Source organism: Argopecten irradians, chromosome 9 (assembly GCF_041381155.1).
Source record: "Argopecten irradians isolate NY chromosome 9, Ai_NY, whole genome shotgun sequence".
In the NCBI taxonomy this organism is placed as follows: Eukaryota; Metazoa; Mollusca; class Bivalvia; order Pectinida; family Pectinidae; genus Argopecten; species Argopecten irradians.
Genome location: NC_091142.1, coordinates 43,198,960 through 43,218,788, shown reverse-complemented (window position 1 = coordinate 43,218,788; position 19,829 = coordinate 43,198,960). Strand labels below are relative to the sequence as shown.

At 32.8% G+C, this 19,829-nt stretch overlaps 1 protein-coding gene across 1 annotated transcript in view; it reads right to left on the bottom strand.

Moving 5' to 3' along the window:
- Positions 1-14,030: 14,030 nt before the first annotated feature.
- Positions 14,031-19,829, bottom strand: part of LOC138332393 (lysosomal dipeptide transporter MFSD1-like) — a 47,311-nt gene continuing 41,512 nt past the window's right edge. Inside the window, exons 7-10 of the mRNA XM_069280483.1 lie at positions 19,145-19,285; positions 18,507-18,646; positions 16,214-16,328; positions 14,031-14,382 (exon numbers count right to left, since the gene is read on the bottom strand). Coding sequence (XP_069136584.1) covers positions 14,254-14,382; positions 16,214-16,328; positions 18,507-18,646; positions 19,145-19,285 — 525 coding nt within the window. The 3' untranslated portion in view covers positions 14,031-14,253. The remainder of the gene's footprint in view (positions 14,383-16,213; positions 16,329-18,506; positions 18,647-19,144; positions 19,286-19,829) is intronic.

Sequence of the window (19,829 nt, the reverse complement as noted above, 5' to 3'; positions counted from 1 at the left end):
GTTCTATTGTATATGTCTTCAAACCTAAACTTTTATGTCTCTATATTTTACGTAAGTTTCTATTGTATATGTCTTCAAACCTAAACTTTCATGTCTCTATATTTTTACGTAAGGTTCTATTGTATATGTCTTCAAACCTAAACTTTTCATGTCTCTATATTTTACGTAAGTTTCTATTGTATATGTCTTTAAACCTAATTGTAAAATTTACAAACCTAAACTTTCATGTCTCTATATTTTACGTAAGGTTCTATTGTATATGTCTTCAAACCTAAACTTTCATGTCTCTATATTTTACGTAAGTTTCTATTGTATATGTCTTCAAACCTAAACTTTCATGTCTCTATATTTTACGTAAGTTTCTATTGTATATGTCTTCAAACCTAAACTTTTATGTCTCTATATTTTACGTAAGTTTCTATTGTATATGTCTTCAAACCTAAACTTTCATGTCTCTATATTTTACGTAAGTTTCTATTGTATATGTCTTCAAACCTAAACTTTTATGTCTCTATATTTTACGTAAGTTTCTATTGTATATGTCTTCAAACCTAAACTTTTATGTCTCTATATTTTACGTAAGGTTCTATTGTATATGTATTTAAACCTAAACTTTCATGTCTCTATATTTTACGTAAGGTTCTATTGTATATGTGTTTAGACCTTAACTTTCATGTCTCTATATTTTACGTAAGGCTCTATTGTGTATGTGTTTAAACCTTAACTTTCATGTCTCTATATTTTACGTAAGGTTCTATTGTATATGTGTTTAGACCTAAACTTTCATGTCTCTATATTTTACGTAAGGCTCTATTGTATATGTGTTTAGACCTTAACTTTCATGTCTCTATATTTTACGTAAGGTTCTATTGTATATGTGTTTAGACCTTAACTTTCATGTCTCTATATTTTACGTAAGTTTCTATTGTATATGTATTTAAACCTAAACTTTCATGTCTCTATATTTTACGTAAGTTTCTATTGTATATGTCTTCAAACCTAAACTTTCATGTCTCTATATTTTACGTAAGGTTCTATTGTATATGTCTTCAAACCTAAACTTTCATGTCTCCATATTTTACGGAAGTTTCTATTGTATATGTCTTCAAACCTAAACTTTTATGTCTCTATATTTTACGTAAGTTTCTATTGTATATGTCTTCAAACCTAAACTTTTCATGTCTCTATATTTTACGTAAGTTTCTATTGTATATGTCTTCAAACCTAAACTTTTATGTCTCTATATTTTACGTATTAAGTTTCTATAGTGTGTTAAAACCTAAACTTTCATGTCTCCATATTTTACGTAAGTTTCTATTGTATATGTGTTAAAACCTAAACTTTTATGTCTCCATATTTTACGTAAGGTTTTATTGTATATGTGTTAAAACCTAAACTTTCATGTCTCTTTATTTTACGTAAGGCTCTATTGTATATGTGTTTAGACCTAAGCTTTCATGTCTCCATATTTTACGTAAGGTTTTATTGTATATGTGTTAAAACCTAAACTTTCATGTCTCTATATTTTACGTTAGTTTCTATTGTATATGTGTTTAAACCTAAACTTTCATGTCTCTATATTTTACGTTAGTTTCTATTGTATATGTGTTTAAACCTAAACTTTCATGTCTCTATATTTTACGTAAGTTTCTATTGTATATGTGTTTAAACCTAAACTTTCATGTCTCTATATTTTACGTAAGTCTATTGTAAGTTTTAAACCTAAACTTTCATGTCTCTATATTTTACGTAAGTTTCTATTGTATATGTGTTAAAACCTAAACTTTCATGTCTCTATATTTTACGTAAGGTTCTATTGTAAAGTATTTAAACCTAAACTTTCATGTCTCTATAATTACGTACCTAAACTTTCATGTCTCCATATATTTTACGTAAGTTTCTATTGTATATGTGTTTAAACCTAAACTTTCATGTCTCTATATTTTACGTAAGGTTCTATTGTATATGTGTTTAAACCTAAACTTTCATGTCTCTATATTTTACGTAAGATTCTATTGTATATGTGTTTAAACCTAAACTTTCATGTCTCTATATTTTACGTAAGATTCTATTGTATATGTGTTTAAACCTAAACTTTCATGTCTCTATATTTTACGTAAGATTCTATTGAATATGTGTTTAAACCTAAACTTTCATGTCTCTATATTTTACGTAAGGTTCTATTGTATATGTCTTTAAACCTAAACTTTCATGTCTCTATATTTTACGTAAGTTTCTATTGTATATGTGTTTAGACCTAAACTTTCATGTCTCTATATTTTACGTAAGGTTCTATTGTATATGTGTTTAAACCTAAACTTTCATGTCTCTATATTTTACGTAAGATTCTATTGTGTATGTGTTTAAACCTAAACTTTCATGTCTCTATATTTTACGTAAGATTTTGTTGAATATGTTTTTAAACGTAAACTTTCATGTCTCTATATTTTACGTAAGATTCTATTGTATATGTGTTTAGACCTAAACTTTCATGTCTCCATATTTTACGTAAGTTTCTATTGTATATGTGTTTAGACCTAAACTTTCATGTCTCTATATTTTACGTAAGGCTCTATTGTATATGTGTTTAGACCTAAACTTTCATGTCTCTATATTTTACGTAAGGTTCTATTGTATATGTGTTTAGACCTAAACTTTCATGTCTCTATATTTTACGTAAGGCTCTATTGTATATGTGTTTAGACCTTAACTTTCATGTCTCTATATTTTACGTAAGGTTCTATTGTATATGTGTTTAGACCTAAACTTTCATGTCTCTATATTTTACGTAAGGTTCTATTGTATATGTGTTTAAACCTAAACTTTCATGTCTCTATATTTTACGTAAGTTTCTATTGTATATGTGTTTAAACCTAAACTTTCATGTCTCTATATTTTACGTAAGGTTCTATTGTATATGTGTTTAAACCTAAACTTTCATGTCTCTATATTTTACGTAAGGTTTTATTGTATATGTTTTTAAACCTAAACTTTCATGTCTCTATATTTTACGTAAGTTTCTATTGTATATGTGTTTAGACCTAAACTTTCATGTCTCTATATTTTACGTAAGTTTCTATTGTATATGTGTTTAGACCTAAACTTTCATGTCTCTATATTTTACGTAAGGCTCTATTGTATATGTGTTTAGACCTAAACTTTCATGTCTCTATATTTTACGTAAAGTTCTATTGTATATGTGTTTAGACCTTAACTTTCATGTCTCTATATTTTACGTAAGGCTCTATTGTACATGTCTTTAAACCTAAAGAACTATGTATCTATGTTATACGTAAGGTTCTATTGTGTATGAGTTTAAACCTAAAGAACTATGTATGGTTTGGGCCATTTTTAACCCACAAATTCATCGAATTTTCAACTTAGTGTCACGGAATTACGCTGAACAAATTTAATCTTTGCTTCAGGAGAAATATTAGGAAATGCTGAAGAAATCAACGAACGTGTATTTAGAGTGAGAATGACACCACTGTATGTTTATATGATGTGGTAATACAGAGTAGTATCATCACCCTACACCGCACCCTCGGTCAGCCCATCCTCGGTCACACCAGGTGTCATCCAAAAATCACAAAAGTATAGATCGCATAAAATGGTTTTGCTGATTATGTTGCAATAGGATGTGCTTCATCAGAATGTGAATGATGCAACCTCGGTATTTTTGGGGATTTGAAAATATTTAAGATGGTCGTCACTAACGTTATCAAAAATCATATTAGTCAAATAAATTAAAGTTAAATTGTAACATAATTAAAAAAGTTAGCTGTTCTTTTTTAATTTTAAAAGATAGACACAGGTACATATTTTTCAAAAGGAAATAAAATCATTTAGAAATTATCTTTAAGAATAAAAAAATTTTCGTCATCATTTTCTCGACAAATAAGCATTATTGCCTAAGTGCGCAGTGTTTAAGTAGAATATAAGATTTTAAGGCGTTCATTTAGGAACCAATATTTATTACATCCATAAACTGTTTACGAATGCTTTGCAGGTTAATCAGAAGAATGTTGTGTAGATGATGCATGATTCGTAAAAGGCGACTAAATATTTTCGGGGAGGGAACATAAACCAGAACCTTCATCACAGGTACGAGAGCTCAGCTAAAGGCTAAAGTAAGGCGATGACAATGGAGACATTTGGAAGTTAGAAAGATGTGAAGAGGTATTATCCTGAAAGGAGTCGCCATTTACGATATCATGCAATAGAGGCAGGAAATACAATTCTGCTGGCCTACCTGTAGGGAGTAGGTGCGTCTGCCTATATCAACATACAGGAAACATCGCATCAATAATCGTTGCCCCATAAAATCACTAAAAGGTTTATATATCAAAATAACTTGATTTTTCAATACTTCTTTCTTTTGGACAGCTAGAAATAAAATTAATGTAAATATCATTGGTAAAAGCGATCAATTTATTCCAATATGACACATGTTCCTATTTCTGTAATATTTCTGTAATATCAAATACTTTATTTTCATATAATGGAATTTATTTATCTTGCAGATTGAATATTATTATTTTATTATGTAAAAACATTTAAGTGACTTCATACATTTATGTGGAAATATAATTCAAAGACCAAGATAATAAAGGCGTTGATGTTGCATATATAAATTTACTGTACTATCAGATAGCAGTCGATTTGATCTGATCATTTTACCAATATTTTAAAAATCAAACCTTTTGTTGAATAATACTATTTAAACAATCTTGGCATTACAAAAAGGTTAACAGAAATAATCATAGCTACCTTGTCTTATAGCCCATCCCTAAATAATGTCTTATCACAGAGACAGTTATTCAAATAAATGTTGTTTAAGGGTTAATTGATATTTACATCCATTTGTATGTAATATGAGGACTTGTCTATATGTCTGTATTGACCCTGATTAATATTTATTTTCCCTTCAATACGGTTAATAAATTCAAGTTCCTTGGATACCAAAAATCTCACTTCATTCCGACTCATTATACTGATAATGGCAAACCAGTTGTCCCAATCCCTTTATCAAAATAACTACATTTATTAAATATATAAATTATCAAAAGAAAAATTGTATTTTGGTGATGTAATCGAAGTATCCTGAATTCAGCTGAATTTCTTTTCGGTATATTTTATCAGCCTTTTTGGCAGTTCGTGAACTGTTTATTATATATTGAGACCTTTAAAATATTTTACTAATACTCTCAAAGACGTGAATAATTATATTTATCTGAAATTCATCAGTAGCCCTTGTTTGTATGAATAAATTCAAATTCCACATTTGTGTAAGTTTATATAAACATTCATAAAGATGTATTGCATAATGAGCTTTATTACATAATTTGTTTACACCAATCTATATATGAAGAAATATAATATGTTCAACTATTACACCGACCGTTCAATAAAACCTTGTTATATTGCACGGTTCGAAGTTATATTGCACGGTTCGAAGTTATATTGCACGCTTCCATGGAAACGTTATATTGCACGGTTCGAGATGTTATATTGCACGGCTTTAGGAACACCTCGCTGTTGTTGTCTAGTTTTGTAGAAAACTTCCAAGGAATTGCGAGTAACAGTGAATTACGTTATTATGACGTCACAAAGGTTCATGCTCAATTTCGCGCTGGATTTATAGATCTCGAATCAAGCACGTCATGTAGACGTTTACTGTACCGAGTAAAGAACGGACACGATGAATGTATTAGATTCAAAGGCTGCAAGCAGGTCTAATAATGTGAAAACAGACAATAAGACATCCAAACCGGAGTTACAAAGTGACGTACGTGTGCTATACGTCAATCTTCAATAGGATATTAAGTTCTTTTTCCGTACGGTACGGTGTTGATAATTTTGTTAAGTGATTGTCGTATTCGTTTAATAAAAAAATACTCAACTGAAAAACTGGTGATTATGTAATAAAACAAATATTCCATGGTTACTGTGCTCTAGTTCATAATATTTACCCCTCGGTGATGGTAATCAACAAATGTTATATTGCACTCGGCCTTTGGCCTCGTGCAATATAACATTTGTTGATTACCATCACCTCGGGTTAAATATTATGAACTAGAGCACAGTAACCCATGAAATATTTGTATAATATACGACTAACAGATAAATAATTTTGATAATATAAGTGATAATGTTATGTAAATAAAATATAACGTTTATTACCATATTTAAAAAAAAAAAAAAAAAAAGAAACCATATTTAAAAAAAAAAAAAAATCTGTATAAATTAACATGTTGATGTGCAGAAAAGTTTAATTTAAGAACGGTATCTCTTGCATACGAAGTGTTGCTTGTGTGGGATACTTTAAATATTGGTGTCTGCGATATAAACACGGATTGTCTCTTGTAACTGTGGAAGTTCATGTTAGTGACATCTCACTACGGCATATTGCCATTGACACTAGGTAGTACATACTAGTAGTACATACATACTAGACACTGGTAGTACATACTAGTAGTACATACTAGATACTGGGTAGTACATACTAGTAGTACATACTAGATACTGGGTAGTACATACTAGTAGTACATACTAGATACTGGGTAGTACATACTAGTAGTACATACTAGATACTGGGTAGTACATACTAGTAGTACATACTAGATACATGGGTAGTACATACTAGTAGTACATACTATACATGGGTGTACATATAGATACTGGGTAGTACATACTAGTAGTACATACTAGATACTGGGTAGTACATACTAGTAGTACATACTACACACTGGGTAGTACATACTAGATACTGGGTAGTACATACTAGTAGTACATACTACACACTGGGTAGTACATACTAGACACTGGGTAGTACATACTAGTAGTACATACTAGACACTGGGTAGAACATACTAGTAGTACATACTAGATACTGGGTAGTACATACTAGTAGTACATACTACACACTGGGTAGTACATACTAGACACTGGGTAGTACATACTAGTAGTACATACTAGACACTGGGTAGTACATACTAGTAGTACATACTAGACACTGGGTAGTACATACTAGTAGTACATACTAGATACTGGGTAGTACATACTAGTAGTACATACTAGACACTGGGTAGTACATACTAGTAGTACATACTAGACACTGGGTAGTACATACTAGTAGTACATACTAGACACTGGGTAGTACATACTAGTAGTACATACTAGACACTGGGTAGTACATACTAGTAGTACATACTAGACACTGGGTAGTACATACTAGTAGTACATACTAGACACTGGGTAGTACATACTAGACACTGGGTAGTACATACTAGTAGTACATACTAGACACTGGGTAGTACATACTAGTAGTACATACTAGACACTGGGTAGTACATACTAGTAGTACATACTAGACACTGGGTAGTACATACTAGTAGTACATACTACACACTGGGTAGTACATACTAGGGTAGTACATACTAGTAGTAAATACAAGACACTGTGTAGTACATACTAGTAATACATAATTGACACTGGGTAGTACATACCAGTAGTACATACTAGACACTGGGTAGTACATACTAGTAGTACATACTAGACACTGGGTAGTACATACTCAGTGGTACATACTAGACACTTAGGTAGTACATACTAGACACTGGGTAGTACTATACATTAGGTATACATACTAGACACTGGGTAGTACATACTAGTAGTACATACTAGACATACTGGGTAGTACATACTAGTAGTACATACTAGACACTGGGTAGTACATACGGGTAGTACATGCATAGACACTGGGTAGTACATACGGTGACACTAGACACTGGGTAGTACATACTGGTAGTACATACTTGACACTGGGTAGTACATACTAGTAGTACATACTGGTTGTACACTGGTAGTTGACACTGGGTAGTACATACTAGTAGTACATACTTGACACTGGGTAGTACATACCAGTAGTACATACTAGACACTGGGTAGTACATACCAGTAGTACATACTAGACACTGGGTAGTACATACCAGTAGTACATACAAGACACTGGGTAGTACATACTAGTAGTACATACATACCAGACACTGGGTAGTACATACCAGTAGTACATACTACATATAGACACTGGGTAGTACATACTTAGTAGTACATACTAGACACTGGGTAGTACATACTAGTAGTACATACTAGACACTGGGTAGTACATACTAGTAGTACATACTAGACACTGGGTAGTACATACTAGTAGTACATACTAGAACACTGGGTAGTACATACTAGACACATGGGTAGTACATACTAGTAGTACATACTAGACACTGGGTAGTACATACTAGTAGTACATACTAGACACTGGGTAGTACATACTAGTAGTACATTACTACATAGACACTGGGTAGTACATACTAGTAGTACATACTAGACACTGGGTAGTACATACTGTAGTACATACTAGACACTGGGTAGTACATACTAGTAGTACATACTACACACTGGGTAGTACATACTAGATACTGGGTAGACATAATACTGGGTAGTACATACTAGTAGTAACATACTAGACACTGGGTAGTACATACTAGTAGTACATACAGACACTGGGTAGTACATACTAGTAGTACATACTAGATACACTGGTGTAGTACATACTAGTAGTACATATGGGTAGTACATACTAGTAGTACATACTAGATACTGGGTAGTAGTACATACCATAGTATTACAGACTTCTAGACCACTGGGTATACATACTAGTAGTACATATACAATTTGACAACCTGGGTAGTACATACTAACTAGTACATACAAAGACACTGAGTAGTACATACTAGTAGTACATAACTCAAGACACACTGGGTAGTTACATACTAGTAATAGATACACTGGTGTAGTACATAACTAGTATACATACCTAGATACGGGGAAGTACATACTAGTAGTACATACTAGATACTGGGTAGTACATACTAGTACATACATACCACACAGGTAGTACATACTAGATACTGGATAGTTACATACTAGATACATAACTACTACCACTGGGTAGTACATACTAGAGACACTGGGTAGTACATACTAGTAACTAGTACCATACTCAGATAGACACCATGGGTAGTACATACTAGTAGTACATACTACACATACTGGGTAGTTACATACTAGTAGTACATACTAGAACTACTGGTTAGTACATACTAGTATATACCAGTAACTAGAACACCATTGATATATAGCCAGTAACTAGTTACCATTATGATAGTATACCAGTAACTAGATACCATGATATATACTAACAGTAAGGGGAGATACCGATGTATGATATACCAGTAACTAGATACCATTGATATATACCAGTAACTAGATACCATTGATAGATACAACCAGTAACTAGATACCATTGATGATAGAATACCAGTAACTAGATACCATTGATAGATACCACTAACTAGATACCATTGATATTATACCAGTAACTAGCGAGCGTACCATGATAGATACCATAATATATACCATTAACTGATACCATGATATATACCAGTAACTAGATACCATTGATATATACCGAGTAACTAGATACCATATGATATATATACCAGTTAACTAGATACCATTGATATATAACCAGTAACTAGATACCATGATAGTATACCAGTAATCTAAGTTACCATTGATATATACCAGTAACTAGATACCATTGATAGATACCAGTAACTAGATACCATTGATATATACCAAGTAACTAGATACCATTGATATATACCAGTAACTAGATACCATTGATATATACCAGTAACTAGATACCATTGATAGATACCAGTAACTAGATACCAATTGATATATACCAGTAACTAACTAGATACCATATGATAGATACCAGTAACTAGATACTACCATTGATAGTGTGATTTACCAGTAACTAGATACCATTGATAGATACCAGATAACTAACTAGATACCATTGATATATACCAGTAACTAGATACCATTGATAGATACCAGTAACTAGATACCATTGATAGATACCAGTAACTAGATACCATTGATATATACCAGTAACTAAGAACACCATGATAGATACCAGTAACTAGATACCATATGATATATACCAGTAACTAGATACCATTGATATATACCAGTAATATAGCTATACCATTGATGATAGATTACCAGTAACTAGATACCAATGATAGATACCAGTAACTAGATACCATTGATATATACCAGTACTATATACATTAACTAGATACCATTGATATAGATACCATTGATATACCAGTAACTAGATACCATTGATATATACCAGTAACTAGATACCATTGATAGATACCAGTAACTAGATACCATTGATATATACCAGTAACTAGATACCATTGATACCAGATACCATGTAACTAGATACCATTGATAGATACAGTAACTAGATACCATTGATATATACCAGTAACTAGATACCATTGATATTATACCATATAACTAGATACCATTGATAGATACCAGTAAACATAGATACCATTGATATATACCAAATAACTAGATAACCATTGATATATACCAGTAACTAGATGACCATTGATAGATACCAGTAACTAGCTACCATTGATATATACCAGTACCTAGATACCAGTAACTAGCTACATTGATAGATACCAGTAACTAGATCTGCCAATTGATAGATACCAGTAACTAGTATAGATACCATTGATATATACCAGTAACTAGATACCATTGATAGATACCAGTAACTAGATACCATTGATAGATACCAGTAACTAGATACCATTGATAGATACCAGTAACTAGATACCATTGATAGATAACCAGTAACCTAGATACCATTGATATATACCAGTAACTAGATACCATGATAGATACCAGTAACTAGATACCATGATAGATACCATTAACTAGATTCCATTGATATATACCAGTAACTAGATACCATTGATATATACCAGCTAACTAGGATACCATTGGATAGTTACCAGTAACTAGATACCATTGATATATACCATTGTAACTAGATACCATTGATATATACCACTAACTAGATACCATTGATAGATACCAGTAACTAGATACCATTGATAGATACCAGTAACTAGATACCATTGATAGATACCAGTAACTAGAAATACCATTGATAGATACCCAGTAACTAGATACCATTGATATATACCAAGTAACTAGATACCATTGATATATACCAGTAACTAGATACCATTGATATAGAATACCAGTAACTAGATACCATTGATATATACCAGTAACTAGATACCATTGATAGATACCAGTAACTAGATACCATTGATATATATACCAGTAACTAGATACCATTTGATAGATACCAGTAACTAGATACCATTGATATATACCCAGTAACTAGATACCATTGATAGATACCAGTAACTAGATACCATTGATATATACCAGTAACTAGATACCATTGATATATACAAGTAACTAGCAACCATGATAGATTCCAGTAACTAGATACCATTGATAGATACCAGTAACTAGATACCATTGATATATACCAGTAACTAGATACCATTGATATATACCAGTAACTAGATACCATTGATATATACCAGTAACTAGATACCATTGATATATATACCACTAACTAGATACCATTGATATATACCAGTAAACAAGATACCATTGATATATACCAGTAACTAGATACCATTGATAGATAGATACCAGTAACTAGATACCATTGATAGATACCAGTAACTAGATACCATTGATATATACCAGTAACTAGATTAACCATTGATAGATACCAGTAAACTAGATACCATTGATATATACCAGTAACTAGATACCATTGATATATACCAGTAACTAGATACCATTGATATATACCAGTAACTAGATACCATTGATACCAGTAACTAGATACCATTGATATATACCAGTAACTAGATACCATTGATATATACTACAGTAACTAGCTACCATGATGATACCATTGATATATACCAGTAAACTAGATACCATTTGATATATACCAGTAACTACCCATTGATGATACCATGATAGATACCACTAACGAGTAATATATACCATTGATATATACCAGTAACTAGATACCATTGATAGTATACCAGTAACTAGATACCATTGATAGATATACCAGTAACTAGATACCATTGATATTACCAGTAACTAGATACCAGATATATACTAGTAACTACCCAGATTACCATTGATAGATACCAGTAACTAGATTTCCATTGATAGATACCATGTAACTAGATACCATTGATATATACCAGTAACTAGATACCAATGATAGATACCAGTAACTAGATACCATTGATATATACCAGATAACTAGATACCATTGATAGATACCAGTAAACTAGATACCATTGATATATACCAGTAACTAGATACCATTGATATATAACCAGTAACTAGATACCATTGATAGATACAAGTAACTAGATACCATTGATAGATACCAGTAACTAGATACCATTGATAGATACCAGTAACTAGATACCATTGATAGATACCAGTAACTAGATACCATTGATAGATACCAGTAACTAGATACCATTGATAGATACCAGTAACTAGATACCATTGATATATACCAGTAACTAGATACCATTGATAGATACCAGTAACTAGATACCATTGATATATACCAGTAACTAGATACCATTGATAGATATACCAGTAACTAGATACCATTGATAGATACCAGTAACTAGATACCATTGATAGATAACCAGTAACTAGATACCATTGATAGATACCAGTAACTAGATACCATTGATATATACCACTAACTAGATACCATTGATATATACCAGTAACTAGATACCATTGATAGATACCAGTAACTAGATACCATTGATATATACCCAGTAACTAGATACCATTGATATATACCGAGTACTAGATACCAGTAACTAGATACCATTGATAGATACCAGTAACTAGATACCATTGATAGATACCAGTAAACTAGTATCAATGATAGAATACCGTACATTGATAGATATACCATTGTAACTAGATACCATTGATATATACCAGTAACTAGATACCATGATAGATACCAGTAACTAGATACCATTGATATATACCAGTAACTAGATACCATTGATATATACCAGTAACTAGATACCATTGATATATACCAGTAACTAGATACCATGATAGATACCAGTAACTAGATACCTTTGATATATACCAGTAACTAGATACCATTGATATATACCAGTAACTAGATACCATTGATACGATACCAGTAACTAGATACCATTGATAGATACCAGTAACTAGATACCATTGATATATACCAGTAACTAGCAACCATGATAGATACCAGTAACTAGATACCATTGATATATACCAGTAACTAGATACCATTGATAGATACCAGTAACTAGATACCATTGATATATACCAGTAACTAGATACCATTGATATATACCAGTTAACTAGAATACCATGATAGATACCAGTAACTAGATACCATTGATATATACCAGTAACTAGATACCATTGAAATATACTTAGTAACTAGATACCATTGATAGATACCAGTAACTAGATTCCATTGATATATACCAGTAACTAGATACCATTGATAGATATACCAGTAACTAGATACCATGATAGATACCAGTAACTAGATACCATTGATATATACCAGTAACTAGATACCATTGATAATATACCAGTAACTAGATACCAATGATAGATACCAGTAACTAGATACCATTGATAGATACCACTAACTAGATACCATTGATAGATACCAGTAACTAGATACCATTGATATATACCAGTAACTAGATACCACTGATAAATACCAGATACTAGATGCTCTTGATAATTTTTCCAGATAATGCTCTTGATAATACTAGATACAATTGATAAATATCGGACATTCGATAATATTGATAAAATTGTAAACTAAAAAATAACTCAAGCATTAACAAGCTGACTTGAGGGATCTGAGCTGCTTGAATAGAAATAGAAATAAAATGATTAAAGAAATAGGTTTCTGAAAATCAAACAAAACAAAAATCAAACAAGTTATATTCATTTTATTTCATTGCCATATCAAAGTGAGTTTTTTCCCAGAGGGCTAACAAGATTTCATTTTATTTAAAATACATATGGAACATTTTATATTAACGTTTATTGATAGTATTGTAATGTTTAAAAGATAGAGAATGGTTTACACCTATTGTATTGACAATTAAAAATGAGTAGGAGCTGCATTGTTACAGTTAACTGTCAAAAACTGTTTTGGTTTTTCTATGTGTTGTCAATGCAATCCCTGCCTGTAGCGTTGTAGTTATCTGGTGAATCCCCCATAGAAATGAGTCCTATGTTTTCTAATTCAGACTGTTTCCATGATCTCATCCTTCCATTCAACTTACCATCCTAATTCACAATAAAACGGTTAAATCAACAAAACAATTACAATAAAACGTTATACTTTTATAACAGTCACAATACAACAGTAAAATTTAACAATACAAACAATAAAATGGTGAACATGAACAACACAATCACAATAAAACGGTGAACATGAACAACACAATCAAAATAAAATGGTGAACATGAACAACACAATCACAATAAAACGGTGAACATGAACAACACAATCACAATAAAACGGTGAACATGAACAACACAATCACAATAAAACGGTGAACATTAACAACACAATCACAATAAAACGGTGAACATTAACAACACAATCACAATAAAATGGTGAACATGAACAACACAAACACAATAAAACGTTGAACATTAACAACACAATCACAATAAAACGGTGAACATGAACAACACAATCACAATAAAACGGTGAACATTAACAACACAATCACAATAAAACGGTGAACGAACAACATGAACAATAAAGGTGAACATGAACAACACAATCACAATAAAACGTGAACATGAACAACACAATCACAATAAAACGGTGAACATGAACAACACAAGTACAATAAAACGGTGAACATGAACAACACAATCACAATAAAACGGTGAACATGAACAACACAATCACAATAAAACGGTGAACATGAACAACACAATCACAATAAAACGGTGAACATTAACAACACAATCACAATAAAAACAGTAAACATAAAACTAACAACACAATCACAATAAAACAGTAAACATTAACAACACAATCACAATAAAATGGTGAAACATGAACAACACAATCACAATAAAACGGTGAACATGAACAACACAATCACAATAAAACGGTGAACATGAACAACACAATCACAATAAAACGGTGAACATGAACAACACAATCACAATAAAACGGTGAACATGAACAACACAATCACAATAAAACGGTGAACATGAACAACACAATCACAATAAAACGGTGAACATGAACAACACAATCACAATAAAACGGTGAACACGAACAACACAATCACAATAACACGGTGAACATTAACAACACAATCACAATAAAGCAGTGAACATTGTCAAAACTCTCCGATTGCAAGTAGTAACAGACCTTTTTGTTATCATACACAACTATACATTTCCAGAGAACATTAGTGTATAACAACATTTTTAGATGCTAAATCTATAACACTTTCGAAAATACTGGTTGCCATGGTAACCAAATGAAGGCCTCTGATTGGCTGAATTTCAGATAACGTCAGGGTTAATTGTAAATTGATATAGGAGTTATGGGGTAGGCTGACTAAATTGTATCACTTTCCAAAGGATTGATTGCCATAGTAACAAATTGGAGGCAGCTGGTAGGTTGAATTTTAAATATTGTTGGATATAGAGATTATGAAGTATGCTGAATAACTTAAGACCATTAGATAAAATAGTGAAATATCACATCAACACATTCATGTGGTCAAATAATTAATGCTCTCCAAGACAATATTGCTTTATATCTGGAAGGTTGACTTCATAACATATCGTTAAAAATTCTTGAAAATATACATGGACTTACAAATAGTTTTTAATACTGTACTATACCAATGCCTAGTAAACAAAATGCGCGTTTAAAAGCCATCAGATGAAATTAAATAGATAAAAAAGTGTGAAAAGCAGTACGTTACTCATAAATAATGGTGAAATATATCTTTGTTTTATTAGAATGTATCTTAAAATATAAAATCACGTTAAAAAGTATCGGAATCGTAATATATAGTATTGGCAAAAATCTTTTTTCAGATAAATATGATTATTTACATATTATGGCTTTCTATCTTACCTGTCGATAGTCTACAATATTCATCAGTACTCCACAGAGTATCCCTATAACCGACATGCAAATCAGCATTATGAAGAAGCGATGATATCTGAGTAAAGCTTCGTCAATGTCTGTTCTGTAGATAAATAACGACATATATAGTGATGATATCTGAGCAAAGCTTCGTCAATGTCTGTTCTGTAGATAAATAGCGACATATTTAGGACGTAACTCGTTCATATAACATCAAATAATATGATTTGTATCGATACATTAGAAAGAAATGTCAGTTAATTCAAATATTTGGCTACACTCAACATTGACTCTCTCTAAGTTATATTAGTTAGCTATACTCACACATTGACTCTCTGTAAGGTATATTAGTTAGCTATACTCACACATTGACTCTCTGTAAGGTATATTAGCTAGCTATACTCACACATTGACTCTCTGTAAGGTATATTAGCTAGCTATACTCACACATTGACTCTCTGTAAGGTATATTAGTTAGCTATACTCACACATTGACTCTCTGTAAGGTATATTAGTTAGCTATAATCACACATTGACTCACTGTAAGGTATATTAGTTAGCTATACTCACATATTGACTCTCTGTAAGGTATATTAGTTAGCTATACTCACACATTGACTCTCTGTAAGGTATATTAGCTATAATCACACATTGACTCACTGTAAGGTATATTAGCTAGCTATACTCACATATTGACTCTCTGTAAGGTATATTAGCAAGCTTTACTCACACATTGACTCTCTGTAAGGTATATACTGAGCGCCGATGAAAACGCAACATTGGTATAATATGCAAAATTTAATGGTTACAAAAATTTTACAGAAAAAAAAGCTTTATTTTATTACAAAGGTATATATTTCGAGAGTCGTTTCCTACCAGTGAGTTAGTCAAAGACTGCCCGTAAATGGGGATGAGACAAATGTTTCAACGCTACCCCCCAAATTCATTTTCACACTTTCAATATCTGATGTGGCCACTATTTGCCTCCACACAAGCACGGCACCTACGTGGCATGGACCAAACCAGACCCTGAATTCTAACTGGCTGAATGTTCCTCCACTCCTCCTGAAGGGCAATTTCAACTTTACGTTGATTTTGCGGTTGTGGCTGACGTCGTTTCACAGCTTGACCTAACTGGTCCCACAAGTGTTCAATCGGACTGTGGTCAGGGGAGAAAGGCAGGCCAGGGCAGTGTTTGAATGTTCTGTTGATTAAGGAAGTCTGTGGTCAACCTTGCTGAGTGCGCACGAGCATTGTCTTGCTGTAGAATGTCGACGTCGGGATGATTACGAAAGAACGGTACAACGGTAGTTTGTAGGACTTCGTCGATGTAACGCCGTGCCGTCAGATTACCGTCCACGATAACAAGGGGCGTCCTGTGGTCGAAGGATATCCCTCCCCAAACCATGACACTGCCACCACCCCAACGGTCACATTTGCGGACGGACGAATCGACGAAACGCTCTCCCCATCGTCTCCACACGCGAATTCTACCGTCACCATTACGGAGATGGAAGCGGGATTCATCCGTGAACAGTACGAGTCTCCATTGGCGCATGAGCCAAGATGTTCCCACGGAAGGGTATACAGGCTTTCAAACCGGCGGTACGCAAACGTCTGCGGACAGTAGAAACCGAAATTTGTCTTCCATTGATACCTATCGTTGTTCTGGCCGTTTGGGAGGCAGTTTGGAAGCGGTCACGGAGATGGGTGACCCGGCTGTAACGGTCCTGTCGATCCGACGTCACTCGTTGCCTCCTAGGGCGCGGTCTATCATTCAGAGAACCCGTACCGCTGATGAAGTCTCACAATAGTAGAAGGCGAACATCCCATTCTACGCGCAATTTCACGCCGCGGAAGTCCTCCTGCCAACATACCCCTAACTTCGTGACGCTGGGTATCCGTAAGTCGTTGCATCGTTTTCCAAACTAAACGGCGTTTTCAAAATCTGAATGTGGAAAACAGTCTTCCAATCCACAAGGACTGTACACGTATAATGGGTAGACCAAGCGCGCATTGATACCGAGTGCACGTGCAAATAGGTACTTTTTCAACAATCGACCGCTTCACGGCCCGAGAGCAAGTTCAGTCATGCGAATCATTATTGTATACATAGGTAAGGTGCTCAAAGTTTACATTATTAATTTGTTTGATATGAACAAAAATTTTAATTGAAAAATATTCAATTAAAACGTGTTGCGTTTTCATCGGCGCTCAGTGTATTAGCTAGCTATACTCACATAGTACCTCTATGTAGGATGTAGTAGTTAGCTATACTCACATAGTACCTCTCTGTAAGGTATATCCAGCGGCAATGAAAGTCAGTGCGAATATAGAATTCCTCACCATAAACAACAAGCCACCGAGTGTTCCCAAGTAAGCTGCAGGACAGAGGACCACTATCAGCTGCCACTGAAATGTCTGAGATTACAACAGTAATTAAAAACATGGGTATATTTCAGGACAACACACCACAAACTAAATCATTTCAATGAAAACGAATAATACATTTGTACGAGTAATTTGACAAAAACTTAATAATGTTTAAACAGATCGTTAGTTATGTTGACCGAAGCTATGACAATACGTAGGCCAGTACTAATATCATTCATAACAAGCCCTAGTCTAAATTACATGTTAAATTGCCATAGAATAGACAGTGTATTGAGAACTTACATAATCTATATGGAATTTAGATAAATGTAGCTTAAATTTACATACAGCTCTGTTCTGATTATTTTGGTGATATGTGTATCTTTCGAAGTCTACTGGATTAACATAAGGACATGATGTGGCAGAAATAATTTAATACCGGTATATACAGAATGTCGGAAATAGGTAGAACGTACGGATGGACGCACGGAAAGAATAAAACAGCTCGTGTTATTATTTAATCGTCGTAAAAAGTCCTTTACTTACCGAAAACATGCCAATTCCTATTCCATCAGCCACTAGGGTAAATATGACGTTGACATTTGGACAAAATCCTATTATAACACAAAATACGGTCATCCAAGTATGGACAGATGTGCTGAGGATTCCGTCACAGTCAAGTTTATTCTGTAAAAATATTACAATCCCTCAAACAAAATGCAAACCGCTAATCTGAAGATGGAAATTTGTCTTTCTTTCTCTAATGGACACCGATTATGTTTCAGGACCTTAATATTACAAATCATGTGATCGATTTCCTAAATGATCATGTAAGTATTTTACTGTTAGGTGGTAGGGTGAACGTAATCGAATGTCAACTCAGGGCACTGAATGGCTTGTTTACTAGGATTCAAATGTCAAAGATATTTACTTGCAGTAAACCTTATATCAAATAAGTAGCATAAGCATGATCACCATAGAAAACTATCAGTGTTTTCGTCATTGAAACATATGAGCAATTTCAGTTTTATGATTTGGATAGTTTATAGTAATTTAAGCGAACATATATAAATCAACTATATACGAAAATATATAATATACATAATATCATTAAAGCACCGTTACAATTTCAAGAATTGCCTTAGTTTTATGCCTACTGAAACAAATATATGTATACATATTGTAATTAACACATACTTTAATTATTTAATCAATAATAAATTAGTTGAAT